This window comes from Euprymna scolopes, chromosome 3, assembly GCF_053919585.1.
Source record: "Euprymna scolopes isolate OS-2025 chromosome 3, ASM5391958v1, whole genome shotgun sequence".
Taxonomy (NCBI): Eukaryota; Metazoa; Mollusca; class Cephalopoda; order Sepiida; family Sepiolidae; genus Euprymna; species Euprymna scolopes.
Genome location: NC_136484.1, coordinates 84,062,272 through 84,081,086, shown reverse-complemented (window position 1 = coordinate 84,081,086; position 18,815 = coordinate 84,062,272). Strand labels below are relative to the sequence as shown.

General features: G+C 33.2%; 1 protein-coding gene across 4 annotated transcripts in view; it reads right to left on the bottom strand.

Moving 5' to 3' along the window:
• The window catches only part of LOC145256644 (cell cycle checkpoint protein RAD17-like), a 113,237-nt gene that overhangs the window by 11,700 nt on the left and 82,722 nt on the right, over nucleotides 1–18,815 (bottom strand). For all 4 annotated transcript variants that reach the window (XM_080115591.1, XM_080115593.1, XM_080115592.1 and 1 more), the window contains one exon: nucleotides 14,818–14,903. In XM_080115591.1, coding sequence (XP_079971717.1) covers nucleotides 14,818–14,903 — 86 coding nt within the window. The remainder of the gene's footprint in view (nucleotides 1–14,817; nucleotides 14,904–18,815) is intronic.

Sequence of the window (18,815 nt, the reverse complement as noted above, 5' to 3'; positions counted from 1 at the left end):
AAAAAAATGAAACTGATTTTTCTGCTTTCATTTTTAAAGCAGAAGAAACAGTTTTTTTTATTATTTATTAGTCAGTTGAACGCTTAGCAAGCCGTTTTTCAAAAGCAAATTTGAATTTCTATAAAAGATAACATTTTAAAAAAATTTCCGCACAATTAATAATTATCAAATATTTACATATTATATATGAAAATAATTCTGAAACTATTATCTATATGAAAATGGATGATATATATTGATTTATCTTATTAATTTTGAAATATTCTTCATCAACTTTGCTCGGTCGTAACTTTGCTTCCTGTGATCGTAAAAATATAAATCAAAGTCCAGTAGAGATGCTTATATAGGCTGTAAAATTTCAGCCATATACAATCAAATTTCACCCCATGCATATATATCAAAACATTTCATACTAACGTAAACTTTAAAAAAAAAAAAAAACAGTTTTTGCTGTCACCATTTTTTACCGTTTATTCATTTTTAACTTGCAGCATAAAAATATTGAACACAGAAGAGCAAAATAAATTAACATCACTGAAATGCTTATTCAATATTAATATTGAATAAGTCCAATTTTTTTAAATATTGAATAAGTTCAATTTTTTTAAATATTGAATAAGTTCAATTTTTATTATTTTTTAATAAGATCAATTTTTTTAATATTGAATAAGTTCAATATTTTTTAATATTGAATAAGTTCAATATTTTTTAATATTGAATAAGTTCAATATTTTTTAATATTGAATAAGTTCAATTTTTTTTAATATTGAATAAGTTCAATTTTTTTTAATATTGAATAAGTTCAATTTTTTTTAATATTAAATAAGTTCAATTTTTAAAAAAATTTTTAATACTGAATAAGTTCAATTTATTTTAATATTGAATAAATTCAATTTTTTATTTTTTAAATAAGTTCCATTTAAATTTTTTTTTTTTTTAATACTAGCATTTCAGCCCGGCTTTGCCCGGGTGTTTTGAGGTGTACGCTTAGCAAAACAAAAAAAAGTCAATTTTTTTTTATTTTGACTCCTATTATGACCCCTTAAAATGTATAGTTTCGGGCTCAAATCACTTTATTAAGTTAGATCCAGGTTCAAGGAACCTATATCTAAAATTTCAAGTGTCTAGACCCAAAATTGTCGGAGGAGTTTGGTAGAGTTCTTAAAGGTCAAATCGTTGAAATTTGACCCCTTAACAGCCAAATTTCTGGCTGACACCCGTCACATCGATTTTCCCAAATCTCAGTACTCGGTATTTCAAATTTTGAGTCTATAGACTAAAAATTGACAGAGTTATTGTGTAGGGAAATGTACACAGACAGACAGACAGACACGTTCACTTTTATAGATATATAGATTGAATAAGACCAATTTTTTAATATTGAAAAAGTACAATTTTTTTTAAATGTTAGATAAGTTCAATTTAAAAAATTTTTTCAATATTGAATAAATTCAATTTTTTTTAATATTGAATAAATTCAATTTTTTTTAATATTGAATAAATTCAATTTTTTATTTTTTTATATTGAATAAGTTCAATTTTTTTTAATATTGAATAAGTTCAATTTTTTTTAATATTGAATAAGTTTAATTTTTTTTAATATTGAATAAGTTCAATTTTTTTTAATCTTCTATATATACAAAAGGCAAAATGTGATCATTTTATCTCTCACGAAGGCTTTTTTTGCCGGCATTTTCGACGGGGTTACTATGTCTTAGGACTTTTTATATATCATCTGAATAATAATATCTAGGATGTGCGAACACGCATCGCGTCTAGATTTATTTACACCGACTTTTATAAGATTCGCGCTATTTCGCTGCGTCACCTGTTGGTTTGGCTTTTTAGTATAAATACAGTGAAACTACATTCAAATGGTTCGTGTTCTCGGCTTTCATGCCGAAACGTCCAGAAAGCAATCAGCTTATGATCAATGTGGAGTTTCTCCTCATATCAGACAATTGCTATTTGATTTGGACAATCCCCTTTAAATGGGGAGCTGCTCCCCCCCTTGGGGAAGCAAAAACTAAAAATACTGCCACATCATCGTACGCTCCCGCGATGACTTCATTTAAGGGCTACCTCTTTTACTTGCTTTATAAGCCTTAACTTAACACGCTAATCAATTTCTCTCACTCGTGGCCAAGACGGTTAAGTGGTTGGCTTTTGTTTCCACCTCTGCGTCAAAGCTTCCGGGTTCAATCCCGCCTCTCAACCAAAACTATTTTTTTTTTCTTTTACACCTTTAAACACCCGGGCAACGTTTTTTAAACAGGATTATTTCGCTTATTCTTTAGTCCCCCCCCCCTTACAGCGTTGTTATCTAAGATCCAACAGGGTTATTTATGCCATTTTTTTTCTGTTTTTTTTTTTTCCGAGTTTTTTAACATAGTTTTTTTTTAATAATATTTAAACAGGGTTATTACTTACCCCCCCCCCCACACCTCCAAACACCCGGGCAAAGCCGGGTACCCCCGCTAGTATTGAATAAGTTCAATTATTTTTTAATATTGAATAAGTTTAATTTTTTTTAAATCTATATATATATATATAAAAGCGAAAATGTGTATGTATATGTATGTTCGCTTTTTATGTATGTCCGAGAAAGGCTTTTTTCCGAGAAGCGATCGGTCGGCTCACTTCTTCTAAAAACTTTTTATATTACATCTAAATGATAATATCTATGAGTTAACGGGGGTCTCCTGTCTTTTTAATTTGCCTGAGTTTGAAAAGCTAAATATTCAACATTTTTCGATCGCCGCATGTGGATTAGGCTTTTTCGTATAATAATAAAAGCGAAATGAAGCTTAAGACCTTGTTCCTGGTGTGATCGCCGGGAACATCCAAAAGCAATTAGTTTTGATCAATGTGAAGTTTCTCCTTATATCAGAAAATTGCTATTCAATTTGGACAATCTCCTTTTTATGGGAGCTGGCCCCCCCCCCAACGTCTTGGGGAAACAAAAGAAAAACTAAAAAAAAGCTGCCCTGCAGTAAATAAAATACTGCCCCGCAGTGAAAGTTGACCTCATTTAAGTCATTAAGTACGGGCACCTGCCAATTCTTAATACTTAAATAAACTCAAACATGTTTCCGTTACTATTTCATCGCCTCAAGGGTTCAGGTTCGATCCTTCATACTTACCTACCCATACTTTTTTTAATTTTAACCCTCCCCCAACACAAACACCCGGGCAACAATTTTTTTTTTTATTCTTTTGTTTTGATTTATCCAAAACCACACACATTCCCTCAAACACCCGGGCAACGCCGGGTACCCCCCACTAGTCTATGTCATAAATCTCACCTGTCTGTTTAAATGTATGTATGTATGTTTGTATGTCTGACTAAAACTTTGGACAGGGGCGACGAATTTTCACGAGATCAGTATCATTTTTAAGCTTGACTCTTTGGACGACAAATATCGAAAAATTGACTAAAAATATTTATTCCTTCACTCTCAACTGAGCACTTTTCTACAAGGAGGGTTCACGTAAAACCTTCATCACCTCCGGTTCGGCGATGGACGCAATGGCAAAGACATCACGTTTTTTTCACATTCTTTCCTCCTTTGCAGTACAGGTTCGAGCCTGCATTTTTATTTTCTCAACACACACCTCCAAACACCCCGCAACGCCGAGTACCCAGGCTAGTATTGAATAAGTTCAATTTTTTTTTAATATTGTATAAGTTCAATTTTTTTTTAATATTGTATAAGTTCATTTTTTTTTTTAATATTGAATAAATTCAATTTTTTTTTAATATTGTATAAGTTCAATTTTTTTTTAATATTGTATAAGTTCAATTTTTTTTTAATATTGAATAAGTTCAATTTTTTTTTAATATTGAATAAGTTCAATTTTTTTTTTAATATTGAATAAATTAAATTTTTTTTAATATTGTATAAGTTCAATTTTTTTTTTAATATTGTATAAGTTCAATTTTTTTTTTAATATTGTATAAGTTCAATTTTTTTTTTAATATTGTATAAGTTCAATTTTTTTTTTAATATTGTATAAGTTCAATTTTTTTTTAATATTGTATAAGTTCAATTTTTGTTTAATATTGTATAAGTTCATTTTTTTTTTTAATATTGAATAAATTCAATTTTTTTTTAATATTGTATAAGTTCAATTTTTTTTTAATATTGTATAAGTTCAATTTTTTTTTAATATTGAATAAGTTCAATTTTTTTTTAATATTGAATAAGTTCAATTTTTTTTTTAATATTGAATAAATTAAATTTTTTTTAATATTGTATAAGTTCAATTTTTTTTTTAATATTGTATAAGTTCAATTTTTTTTTTAATATTGTATAAGTTCAATTTTTTTTTTAATATTGTATAAGTTCAATTTTTTTTTTAATATTGTATAAGTTCAATTTTTTTTTTAATATTGTATAAGTTCAATTTTTTTTTAATATTGTATAAGTTCAATTTTTGTTTAATATTGAATAAGTTCAATTTTTGTTTAATATTGAATAAGTTCAATTTTTGTTTAATATTGAATAAGTTCAATTTTTGTTTAATATTGAATAAGTTCAATTTTTGTTTAATATTGAATAAGTTCAATTTTTGTTTAATATTGAATAAGTTCAATTTTTGTTTAATATTGAATAAGTTCAATTTTTTTTAATATTGAATAAGTTCAATTTTTTTTAATATTGAATAAGTTCAATTTTTTTTAATATTGAATAAGTTCAATTTTTTTTTAATATTGTATAAGTTCAATTTTTTTTTAATATTGTATAAGTTCAATTTTTTTTAATATTGTATAAGTTCAATTTTTTTTAATATTGTATAAGTTCAATTTTGTTTTTATATTGTATAAGTTCAATTTTTTTTTAATATTGTATAAGTTCAATTTTTTTTTAATATTGAATAAATTTTTTTTTAATATTGAATAAGTTCAATTTTTTTAAAATATTGAATACGTTCAATTTTTGTCTTATTTTTTAATATTGAATGAGTTCATTTTAAAAAATTTGTTTTGATATTGAATAAGTTAAATTTCAGTATTTATCATGTTCATGTTCCTTATTCTTCTCTTTTCAATTGAAATTTTTTTGTAAAAAGCTCTCATTAATTACCAACAGTCTAACTGCTCGACAGATCCTCAGATGTAATGTTATTTTTCAGTGATTAGGTCTACTATTATGAAGCTCACAACTGAACACAAAAGTTAATTTTTTTTAATTATTTCAATTACACAAGACATACAAGGGGCGTGCAATAAGTAATGCCCCTGACCAACCTCCCACAGCAGTAGAGAAACAAAACGTGGCACAGTTATTAGTCTTTCTCTACATATGAACCACCCAGAGTTATGCATTTCTCTCATCGTTTGATGCAGCTCTGGAGACCGTTTTTGTAGAACACCCCAGGTTGGTCCTCCAACCACGACGTGACTTCAGAAATCAAAGCTGCATCATCTGGGAAACGCTTTCCTTTCAAAAACAACTTCATGGCTGGGAAGAGGTAAAAGTCAGAGGGTGCAAGATCAGGAGAATAGGGAGGATGGGGAAGGATTTCATAACCACACGCCTGTGCTTCTGATCTGGCGACATGCAAGTTCCTGCAGGAGGAGGGTACAATTGATCTTTGCCCCGTCTCTTGATTTTGATAGCTTCTCTTAATTTCCTCAAAAGTGAAGCATAATAGGCTCCTGTAATTGTGGTACCCTTTACCAGGAAATCTGTCATCACTACTCTGTCCTGGTCCCAGAAGACTGTGAGCATGACCTTGCCAGCAGAGGGCTGCACCCTTGCCTTCTTTGGAGGTGATGAGTCCAAGTGCTTCCACTGCATTGACTGGGCTTTGGTCTCTGGATCATAGTGATGGACCCACATTTCATCCTGTGTAATCAGTCTTTTGAAAAACTTTGACTCATCTTCTTGGCACATCTCCAAAGTCATCCTCCAGCACTCAACGTGTTCTCGCTTCTGGAATGATGTGAGCAACCTGGGAATCCATCTGGCAGACACCTTATGCATATGCAAATGGTCATGAATGATAATTTCCACAGACCCTGTACTAATCTTGACATCTTGGGCTATTTGGCGAATAGTAATGCGCCGATCTTCCAAAATGGCAGCCTCAACTTGACGGACAGATGCCTCATCAATGGCAGAAGGGGGGGGGGGGCGACCAGGTCTGGGAGCTGTTTCCACAGACTTCCGGCCATTTTAGAATTCATGATGCCAGCGTTTTACAAGGTCATATGATGGGGCATTATCACCATAAGTTTTTTCCATTTCATCAAAAATCTCCTGTGGTGGGCGTCCTTTCAAATACAAAAACCGGATCACTGCTCGACATTCAACATGCTCCATTTCACACCTGACTCAGTTCAAACACATGTAAAACAGAAACCACAATTAGTTCAGAGATGTAATTTGCCACATAACCCGTAGAGATATAAATCATTGCACATGCAAAATTTCAGCTAGATCAGACAACTGGAAGTGGGTCAGGGGCATTACTTATTGCATGCCCCTCATAATATTTTTTTAAGTTTTTCAAAACAGTAAGAATTTGTCTCAATGTAAGCAAGCATCAAAAAATTTCTCTTATCAGTAACTGAAAATTAAATCTATGCATTGATCTTGCTCACTTGTTTCCCAATTCGTTTGTCACCTTACTGATAGAAAGAAATATATATTCCCTTAAAAATGGATGGAATCATAAAACGATTGCGTATTCAGTTACTAAATTCACTTCAGTAAGAGTGGAAAAACAGTAGAAGTTTAAGGACCACCAAGATATATGGTGACATGGTAGTGCAATGAGGAATCTGAGAAGTGTATCAAAGAAAAGTGGAAATGATGAAGGATAAAAAAGTTTAGTGAATAAAGATGTGTATCTGGTGGCAAAGAGGAAGGCAAAAATGGCAAAAAAGCCAAGATGGAGGCTAAGCAAGTATGTGGAAAATTTGCTGCTATATCCAATAACAGTTATCCTGCGGGTCATAGTTACCAAGGTACTTTAAAAAAAAAAAAAAGAAAGTACAATAATAAAAACAAGAAAGAAGCAAGAAACGACCGTCTAGAAAATAAAATCATTTATTGGAGAAAAAGGTAAAAGAAATGATTAAAAATAATTAAAAAATATAAAATATTCACTTGCGTCACATTTATCCCTTTATCAAGGTCTAACAGACCTTAAGTAACTATAAAAAAGTAGAGAGAGAGTGCAGAATAGAAGGAGGAAAGAGAGAGATAGAACAAGAAAACACTGAGATACTTCTTATAATGGTCTAAGGAGAAGTGCTTTCCAACACTCTGGAAAACCTCATCAGTATGCCCTATATTTAAGAATTCAGGTGAAAAGTCATCTCCCTCTCAATACAGACCAATAAGTCTGCTGCGTATCATGAGTAAGTTGTTGGAATCCATATTAAATAAAGAAGTAGTCAACCACTTCAGCAGAAACAACCTTCTTAGTGACATGCAATCTGGTTTCCGCTCCGCAAGATCTACAGCAGATGTGCAAACGGTTATATCTCATAGGATTAGTGAATCTCTTGACAAAGGCTTCCTTTCCAGGGCAATTGCTCTTGACATATCGAAGGTCTTTCATAAGGTATGACAAGGGCCTACTTCACAAGATTTTCAGCTACGGTATCACTGGTAATGTTTTCTCAATCATTAAATCATTTCTCTCCGATAGGTTCATAAGAGTAGTCGTTGATGGGCAGAAATCAGAGGCCCACAGTATTAATGCTGGAGTTCCTCAGGGGTCCATCCTGGGCCCAACTCTCTTCTTGATCTACATCAATGATCTCCCAAAACACATACTTAAATCATTTGTTGACATCTATGCTGATGACACGCCCATCTATGGCAACACATCAAAGGCCGTAAATAACAAGGTTCTGGCATCAATTGAAATGGATAGCTCTCGTCTTGGGGAGGCTCCATGTTTTGACAAGCTTTTGGGTTTGACCTTTACTCCTGATCTGAAATGGAACACGTATATCAGGTCTGTTGCCAAGGATGCTGGGAAAATGGTGGGATCCTTCTACCACTCCAGAAGATATTTCACTACTGATGCAATTCTCTATCTGTATAAAAGCCAAGTATGTCCAAAGATGGAGTACTGCTGCCACATCTGGGCAGGAGCTGCTAAAAACAGCCTATCCTGCCTTGACAGAGGACAAAATAGACTTCGTAGCTTAGTGGGGGATGCCTTTTTCTCTCCCCTGCAGCCTCTCTTCCACAGAAGAGACGTTGCGAGCCTGTCTTTATTTTATTGTTATTTCCATGGCAAGTGCTTGTCTGAGCTCCAATCTCTCATACCCCCCTCGCCAATCTTTCACGAGAAACACCCGTCTGACTGTCAATAATTTTCCCCACTCTTTATCTGTGCCTAAATCCAAACGTAGATTCCATGAACAGAGCTTCTTTCTCAGAAGTGTACGACTGTGGAACTCTTCCGTTTGCCTGTTTCCCACCTGACTACAACTGTCTTCAAGTCCAACATAAACAAATTCCTTACAAACCGCCCTCTTAAGTAAGACACTATATCAAATCTCCAATACTAATGATTACTACAATACTATCTCATTGATTACTGTACATGCAATAACCCTTATCCCTGAATAGCCTCCGGGCCTTGATAAGTGGTGATCTCCATGTAAAAAAAACTTAAGGAAATAAGTCAACAGATGTTACTTGCCCAGGTAACACCATTTCACCCTGCTACAGGCTAAGAGTTGGGAAGGGTGTTCAACATGGGGTATTAGAAATTTATCTTTTTCTCCAAAAGTCTGGAATATGTTTTATTGCTGATATGATAAACAGAAAAGAGAAGTGAAGTTGACATGGTGACGAGAGGTCTGCTCTATTATCTAGGAAATATTGTCATAAAGTCACCTGTTCTATTTATGTGTCGGACCACCAAGTGAGCATGGAAACGAAACTAGGAAAATGGGAGAGTTAGCTGATAAATAGTTTGAACAGATAAATAAATTGACTTAAGCATTTATTTGGTTGGAAAGGAGAGATAAGGGAGAGAAGAAAAAAGAAAAGAGGGAATTAAAGAAATTCATAAGAAAAGAGGAGAGAAAAAGAACATAAGAATGGGATAGAGAAAGGAAAGATTAACTCTAGAGAAGAAGACAGGCTGGTCTCAAGAGATAGGTGGCTGGAATTAGCGTTTGATAAAAACCATTGTGTTTTTAGAAATAGGAGTCTTTTGCTGGCTAGCATTGAGGAGTGCACATCGCCTTGGCCTCCCACTTGATGGGGTGGGGGCCAAACCCCCAGAATAGCTAAGTTGAAAAGCTCTTGTTCCTAGCTAGGAAATTGTCTGAACGAACTTAAGTTGTACAACCTGCATCACAAAGCTGTTAAGAACTTAAAGAACTCCACTTTATACAAGTGTACCCTGCATATCTTAAGACTATTTATCAATAATTATTTTGTCTTGTTTATAAGAAAATGACCCCGAGTTGTTCTTTACTGTTCGATTGCCAGCCTAAATGAAGATGCAGTTTATTTCAGATATGCCCTGACGCCAGACAGTGACAGCCGAAGTAGACAGTGTTGCCACACGAACTTTAGGTCATGCACGTTTCGCGTGCTCTGAGCAGCAGAACGGTATTTTCCAGTGACCAGTGAGAGTCTGGTCACCCTTGAAGGGTCCACCATTAGACAATTAGTGTAACCCTGCTGGGTTGCATCCATGGTCCTGTGAGCCAAGATCTAGGAACACGGCCAGGAGTATATCACAAATATGGTCCTATGAACCAGGTTCCGACGGATGTGGTCCAGAGGACGTGTAGGGGTATACTTCTCAACTGTCTTGCACTTCTTTTTTATCATGGTAAAAATCCTTGAAAGTTGTTGTAGATGGTGAAAAATAACCATGACTGTTCATTCAAAGTATTTTTGATCATTCCCATAGAATTGTCTCTTTGACAGCTGGTTCCACATACTCTACGAAATTTAGTGAAAGTTCTGCTGGTTTATGACACACTCTGCTGAATTTGGTTATAAATTTCTGCTTGATGTCATTGAATTGGTGGAATTCTAACCTGAATGCTTTAAATCCTGTCTTGAATAAAAAATTTGGGTGAAATCATTTCTCTATGACTGACGCTTGAGAACTTGTTCAATAAAATCGTTCTTTGTTTGAATAAAATTTGAGGAACTATTCTGCTCAGGCATTCTGTATGGAATGTGTATTTGCGTTCACTCTTGAACTACTGTCCCCTCTCTTTCTCTCTAGGCTTTCTTCCTTTTTCTTTTTTTTTTTGCGTTGCCATCTTGTTTTCTTGCTCAGTTTGGGCTTGGCAGGTCTTTTGGGCACTAAACTTGAATTACATCATTGTCAGTTATACCTCCTTCTTATATATATTTGTCTACCTTTCCCTACAGTTGCTCTTGCCTCGGATTGGTTGTAGGTGTACAGTGGGTGGAGATTAATAAGTAAAATGGCTACTATTTCAGTAAGTTCCTTGTTGAAGGAGTTAAAGTTGACTAGAGATAAAATTTTAGTCGTATTTTGAGTCTGTAGAATTTTCAGTTGAGGTAGAAGAATTTAAATATTCTTTATATAAAAGTGGATAATTACTTAGTATCTGTAGGCCTATTGGAGGAACAGATCATGGGTATTTATTTAGCTGAAGATGCTGATGAAAGCGCTATTGAATCTTTTGATAAAGATGGTACCTTATTTAAGATACCGGTACTAGAAAAATTATCTGGATTACAGCCTGTCAAGGTTGCAGATAATGGTCCTTGTTTAAGGTCGTCAGGGAAGATTAAAGGAGTTGATTTAGCTCCTAGGATAGAATGCCCTAAGTTTAATGATAGAAACTTAGAAGCAGATAAATTGGCATATTTGAATTTCCATAGAGAATTTCTGACTGAATTGCTAATCTTGATAATGATGTGTTAAGAATAGTAATATTAAAAAAATCATCTTACAGGATATGCATTTCAGTTGATTAGGCATTTGTGTGTGAAGAAAATTATGAAATGGCATTGGAATTCCTCTCCAAGGAATTTTGGGATGAGAATAGCATAGTTGACTTTATATTTTCCACCATATTGAGTGCAGACAGAGTGGCTAGTAATGCAGGTGTCAGAAAATTAAAACACAGGTTTACGAGTTAAGGAATTCTTTTGGAATGAATCTTCTGGAATGTGGATCCCCAAGAAATCGTTTACTTAGTCACATAGTTTTTAGTAAACTGCCAGCTTTATTTAAATCTGAACTGGTGCACAAGATTGGTAGTAATTCTCCTTCATTTGAAAAAATTCTAGAAAATTGTGTGGATATCGCTCGTACTATTGAATTCTGTAAGCATGATACTCAACATCATAAGGGAGTGGATTTTGCTAAGAAAAAGTTCACTCCTAAGTTTAGATATTCCTCAGAAGCTAAGAAGCCTTCTACTTTAGAGAATTTTTGCACCAAAGCTTCTAAACTTAATTACGGTTGTAATTTCTGCAAGTCTAATGATCATAGAGGATGTGTATGTAGGTTATACCATACTTATGCTAAGATATAAAGATGTTGAGAATTGAAACTTTGTGCTAAATGTGCTAGTCTGCTCCATGAAGATAAGGATTGTTTTCTGAATAAGAGAGATTCCTATTCTTGTTGGTATTGCAACAAACAGGGACACCTCTGTGTTTTATGTCTGGTTGCAGTTGACCCTATGACAGCACCCAATGTATGTTGAATGACTAATAGTATGTCTTTGTTGCCAGTAGTTAATATTTCTGTCAGTTTAAGTAGCGGCAAAGATATTTCATTTGTCTGCTGGATACAGGCAGCAAGAGATCATATTTATGCGAAGAATTATTGAACAAGTTTGCTTGCCCTTACCCTCAAGAGATCATAAGTTATTTATCAAGATGTTTTTGCGGAATAAGATCAGATCTGTGTGGAAATTCAGAGAGACTTGTTTTGGAGTTGTTTCAATGCATTATTTTATTTGGTTACCTTGATAATTTGAAGCCTTGTCAGTCGGTGCAGTCAAGTTTAAATTACAGTCATATAGTTAAGGAATTTTCTTCGTGTGAAATTACACTTTGTTATGGATGCGAAATCTGAATATTTCGACCCATAGAATTATTTTGATGAGGCTTCAGTCAACAGAAATGTCGATAAGATGTTTAGTTTGGAAACTTTAGGCATTGTCAATGAAGATTATGATAAAGTGAAAATCGAATCCTTTCGTTCATCTATTGAATATGTAGAAAATAGTTATGTGAACTTGCCATGGAATTTGGATATGCTGGATTTAGTACCTTCGAATCATCAGGTGTCATTATCCATTTTGGATAAAGTTATATGTAAGCTGTCTGACTGAGGCTTGTACTTAGATAACTGGTATTTCTAGATCAAGAGAAGGAAAGGATCATAGAAAGAATCTGTCGAACCTTTGGACTTTAAAAATACACTTGTATACCTCATCGTCCAGTGTTTAAGCAGGAATTACAAAGTACTACAAAGATTCGTCCAGTGTTCAATTGTTCGTTGCGAACGGGTGGTAAATCCTCTGTGAACGATTGTGCTTATTTTGGTGTCAATTTGTGTGCAGACATGTTGGAACTTATACTTAAGTTTAGAACAAACCGTTTCGTCCTTCTAGCGAATATTATAAAAGCCTTTTTAATGATTAAGTTGAAGCATGAGTTTGATAAGAATCGGTTTTGTTTCTTTTTGAAATTGGGGAAGGAGTTGATGTGCTTTAAGTATAAGACGCTTATTTTCGGATTTGTGTCTAGTCCCTCATATTGAGTTACATTGTAAAGTAGCACAAAGAAAAGTATTCTTCTAGCCTTGTAGGGATATGTTGCTGAATAACTTCTATGTAAATAATTTGGTGAAGACACACCAATCACTTTCAGATCTGCTACAGTTGTATGTTAAGGCTGTAACTATCATGCAGGAAGGTGGATTTGAACTTAAGAATTGTTGTAGTCATAATGAATTGGTATCACGTCATATGACGGATTATAATAGTTCTTTTCATGGAGTTATTATAATAATTCTTCTCATGGAACTACTCATGAAAATGTTTTAGGTTATCTATATAATCCTATATTGGATGAGTTAAAGATTATTAGTAGTGATACTAAGAGGATTGTCTCCACCAAGAGAGACATTGTGAATTCTTTGGTGTGTATTCTCCAGGCCATTACCATTAAGGATAAAATCAGACTAAGTAAGTTGTACAAAATAAGCGTTTCCTGGAACAAGTTTTATGAGAGTCTTGTTGGTGTGGGAGATATCGGTTTCCACAGATGTTCAGTTGATACCGACTCTATAGCTATTTTAATTGTTTTGTGATGCTTCTAATCAAGCCTATGGCATTGTTGAATATTTGTATCAACATAGCTAATTTGTTGTTTTCTAAGGCTAAGGTTGTTCCTTCTGTCAAAAGAACCCTGCCTACATTAGAGCCGTTGTCTGTGTATTTGGGTATTAAATATGTCACAGTGTTGGTTAAGATGTTTCCCATAGTGTTAAAGGAAATTATAGTAGCAACTGATGCTCCAGTGGTGTTGTCATAGTTACTGTCAAAAATGGTTAACATGAAGTGCCAATTCACCAGGAATTGTTTGAAGGATATGAAAGTGATGGTTGGTGTCTTATATGATAAAGTTGTTATTTTGAAGTATGTGAATACAGTTGAAAATCATGCTGATTTTTGTAACAAGGAGAATTTTGCTGAAAGAAAAATTTTTGGTTAAAAGGTCCGGTATGGTTGGAGAGAGGCAACTTAATCTGGCCTGATTATGACTTTGAGTGTCTCAGTGTGAAATGTAAAGGGTTTACTAATGCTTACACCAGTTGTGGAAATGAACTAAGTCCTTTTTCTGTAATTAAGTTGGACAGGTTCTCTTCTTAAAATAAGTTAATAAGAATATTAACTGTTATGTTTAAGTTCATTACTAAATTGAAGAGTATGAACGATGATGCTCGTGTGAAAGCTAAGTTGTATTTAATTAAATTAACTCAAAGTCAATTCTTCTCCAGGGAGAAGAATTTTTTGGAACATCCTGATCTCTGTGAGGCACCTTTGTTAGTATCTACATACAATTTATTCTTGGATAGTAAAAAGTTAATTCGCAGTCGTAGACAAATAGGTAATTCTGACCATTTTTCTAGTGATGTACTTCATCCTATTTTGTTATCTAAATCGTGTCATATTATGAGTTTGTTTGTACTAGATTGTCATGTTAAATGCAAACATTTAGGAATTGCTGCTCCACTTAGTAGGTTGTGCACTGCTGGATTTTAATTACCCAAAGCCAGACAAGCCATAAAAACTGTAATCTCTGGTTGTGCTATTTGTAAAAGATATAATTCCTTGCCCTTCAAGTATCTCAAGGTAGACATAAGGTAAACCTTGTTAGACCCTTTTTACATACAGGCATTGATTTCACGGATGTTAAACTAAATATGCTGATGACTCAAAGTGATTGAATGGATTTTATTTTTGAAATATTTTATTAAATCTAGTATAATTTCCAGTTTTAAACATGGTTTAATTTTATAAAGTTGTGTTTATGTGCATTTCTGAAACAAATGTCAAAAGACTATTTCCCTTTCAACTAACAAGTTTTGTAAGGGAAAAGAGTGCAGCAGTTTGGTTCAAAATTGATGAAGCAAATAATTGTCTTTAATGGAGAGTTGAATACTTCTGCATGGATACTGGTTATTGAAGTTATATTTCTTCTAATCATTAAGACTGGCATTTAGTTAAGAGTTCCTGATAGAACCATTAATGAAACATCTATAGTTGCATTTATTCCTTAGTACAGAAGTATTTGAAATACAACAAATCTATTTACTTACCTCTGGTATCTCAACTAATTGGCATCTGTCATGATGAGAAAGATGAGCTGGAAGAACAGGTTGTTCAGTTTCACATTGGTTTTGTCCTACACATAAAAAAAAATCAGCATTTTAGTTAATTGATACTTTTGTAAACTTGAAATTTCTCTGTAATGAACTGAAATTATTTTCATGTTTTTAATATTTTAAGTGTTTGCAATTGAATTGCAACCAAGCATTTCCTTTATCTCCACACAATTCTGCCCTTATCATAATAACAGATTTAAGTGGACAATGGCCAAAAATATCTCCCAACTTGCCTCTTACCTTGTTGAAATTTTGGGGTTGTCTCCAAAATTTGCCTTTTAGGGAAACATATCATTTAAAAAAAAAAGAAAAAAAAAGGTAATTCAACAACTCAAGTAAAAATGCAACACCCTAAGATTAAATTTAAAATCCAAAGATTTATTTAGGAAATTATCAGTTTCTTTTTTCCCCAAAGCAATGATAAGAATTTACCATTTTAACAAAACAATAAAGAGAAAAATACACATTTATATATAAACAAAAAACAAGGAAGATTTCAAATACAATTAAAAATATTACTGAAGGGGGAGGACAAATACAGTGATACCATGAATTCTCGAATGGAGAACCCCCCCCCTCCCCAAGGTAAAAGTTACGAGGGAATGCTCTCATTGCCTCTAGGAAACACTGAAAAAAGGCAAGTTCTTACTTCTCAAAAAGTTCATAGCACACAACAATAACAAAACATTTTCTTTCTTTTTCTTTGTTTTGTCCATAAACAAATTAGAGGGATCTCTTCAGCAAACCGGTTCGAAAGGTGGTAGCCTCGACTAAAAGTTCTTTTAGACCGATTGATGACCTCTTCTTGGAACTTCAGCGAAAAGTTTCCCTTCTTTTTTTTCCTTAAAGACACCCTTCTCCATAAACCTTCGACTTTCTTCTCCCACTTCCTCGTCTTCTTCCTCTTTCCAATATTCTAGGATTTTCTTGCCCCAGAGTTTTTCTAGGGATTTAAGAAAACCTTTTTTTAAAGTGATGTTTCTCACAAACACTTCAATTTCTTACTCTTTTAAAACGCTTTTCTACCATTAAATAAAAAGGAAGAAATACAAAAATATGTTGAAGATCAAATCAACGGAGCACCAAGTTCAGGGGTTCAAACTTTGGTTGTTTGGTTTTACAGCAATGCAACCTTTTAGGTCATTTCATGTTGAAAATTGTTTAGGGTTTTTCCAATAGGATTGATGTAAAGATATTAGAGAAGTTAGTGCGATTTTTGTTATAGTATTTATATATTTTTTATCACTAAGAGTTTTGTTTTATTGTATTGATGGGTTACTTTTGTATTTGTTCAAATTGTGAGTTTCATCTTTTAGAAAAATTTTAGTATTTGATTTTTTCGGTTTGGATGCTAGATATTTATATTTCGTTGTGAAGGCACTTCAACAATTCAGTCATTTGATATCAATATTATTATACTGTTGTATATCATATTAGAGGGTTTTTTTTGGGGGGGGGTATATTCTTGAAGAATCCTATTTCTTTGATGTAGGACAGGATTTTTCCGGTCTTGTTTTTTTTTGAAGATTTTCTTCAGATTTTTTTTTCTTTATGTTTTTCCATTATTTTTGAGAAGTCACTTGGTTAGCAGGTGTTTTATAGTGAGTGATGTTTGGCAGGGAATACAGTGTGGTTGTGTTTCTCCTTTTAGGAGGTAGGATGTGTTAGGTGTGTATGACCTATTTTCAGTGTGGTTAGGATGACATTTTGTTTTCTGCTGTTTTTTTTTGTTTTTTTTTCCTGTTTTGTTATTTTTGGCATGATTTGGTATAGTTTATTGTTTGGGAAATTATTCCAGTAGTTTTGCCATTTATTTAGGATATATATGCTAATATTTATTTAATGTCTGTGTATGAGATTTTGAAGGTGGGGTCGATAGGTTGGTTGTGAGCTGACTTTGCTGCTGTGTCAGCTAGTTCGTTGCCCTGTATGCCAATGTTGCTGGATACCCAATTTTTATTCTTTAGTTGCTGGAGGTTTGTGAGTAGTTTTGCAATTAGGGTTTTTTTTTTGTTTTTTGATTGCAATGATGGCAGATTGAGAATCAGTAAAGATGATGAACTTTGAGATTTATTTTCTTGGATTAAGTCTACGGCCAGGTTTATAGCATTGATTTCTGCACTGAAGACTGAACAAGTTTTTGGGAGGCATTTTGTTATTTTGCATTTTTTTAAATTTATTATGGCTGCACTAGTTGTGTTTTGTTTGGATCTGTCTGTATAAATACAGATGTGTACAGGGTATTTTTCTATGATTTCCCTAAATTTTTCTTTGAAGTTTAAAGGAGTTGGGTTTTTTTTTTTGTATTTACAGAGGCTTCAGTTTATTATTGGGTTTATGATTTTCCATGGAGGTGTTTTAAGGAGAACAGTTTTATGGATTTGGTTTGTTGGTATATTAGCTTCCTTACAGATTGGTTTCATTCTTAGTCTGAAGGTTTTAATTGCATTTTTGTTTTGGGTGTAAGAGGCTTGCACAATTTGGTTTCAGGGTACTGTTATATCCAGGGTTTTCAATTAATTTAGTATAGTATCTTAGGGCTAAATTGAGGCATCTAAGATCTGGAGGAGTTTTGTATGTTTCTGCATAAAGGCTTTCCACAGGTTTGAAAAGCCCCTAGTGATATACTAGGTAGAGTGCTTTCAAGTTTGGATCTGATTTGTATTTTGAGTTTCTTTGTCGGTTCCCCAGTCTGTGTGGGCTAGAACTCGCAGGACTTGTAGTAATTTATTGTATTTATTTTTTTATATAGTTAATGTGTGGTTTGAAAGTTAGTTTTTGGTCATAGTTTCTAGATATTTATATTCTTTTACAAAAGGGATTTTTCCCCTTGATTTGTAGAGATGGGTTGTTGCGGAGTTTTTGTTTATTGCAGAAGTGGATGCATTTGGATTTAGTTTTTGAGAATTTAAAGCCATTTACAGCTGCCTATTTATTGATTTTATTTATATTGTGTTGAAGTTCTCTTTTTAAGAAATGTATTTGGATTTATAGCTGATAGAGCAATCATCCACATAGAAGGAGCTGTATAAATCAGGGGAGAGTTCTTTTATTATATTGTTGATTTTGATGTTGAAGAAGGTAGTTAATAAAATACTGCCTTGAGGTACACCTTCTTGATTTGGGCGGTCTGACAAAGTTGATCCTATGCGAACTTGAAAGGTTCTGTCTGTTAGTTTTGGATGAAATTGGGTAATCGGCCTTTCAATCCTATGTGGTGGAGATCTTTAATTATGCCATATTTCCATATGGTGCCATAAGCCTTCTCTATGGTGGTTACATGCTGTTTCTTAATTATAAGCTTCCCTAATATGTTTCTAGATTTATTATATGATCAATGCATCCACAATTTTTTTGGCATCCGGATTGATTTTTTGAAATGATATTATTTGTTTCTAGATACCACGGAAGTTGATCATTCTTTCCATGGTTTTGCCTAAGCAACTTGTTAAAGCAATAAGCCGGTAATTTTCCATATTTGATGTATCTTTTCCCGGTTTTGCTATGGGAATTATTGTGGCTTGTTTCCATATTTTGGGGAATTCTTTTTCTATCCATATTTTGTTGAACATTTGTAGAAGTTGTAGCGATTCAGGAGGTATATTTTTTAAGAAACTGTAGTGGATCTCATCCGGTCGCACATCTGAGTTGTGAGATTTTTCTATGGCATTTTTAAGTTCATCTAGTGAAAAGGTATTGTTGTAGGGTTCTTGGTTATTTGAGTCGAAGTTTATTTTATATTTTTCCTGATTTTTCTTTAGTATTTTGAATTGTTTTTTGTATTAGTTCAATGATGAATTGCCAGCAAAAGTTTTGGCCAGTTTTTTTTTTGCAGCTATATTTTTATTTTCAGTTATTTTGTTGTTTTTAGTGAGGAGGTGTTTGTTTGGGGTGGGGTTATCTTTCTCAAAAAATTTTCTGATCAAATAGTT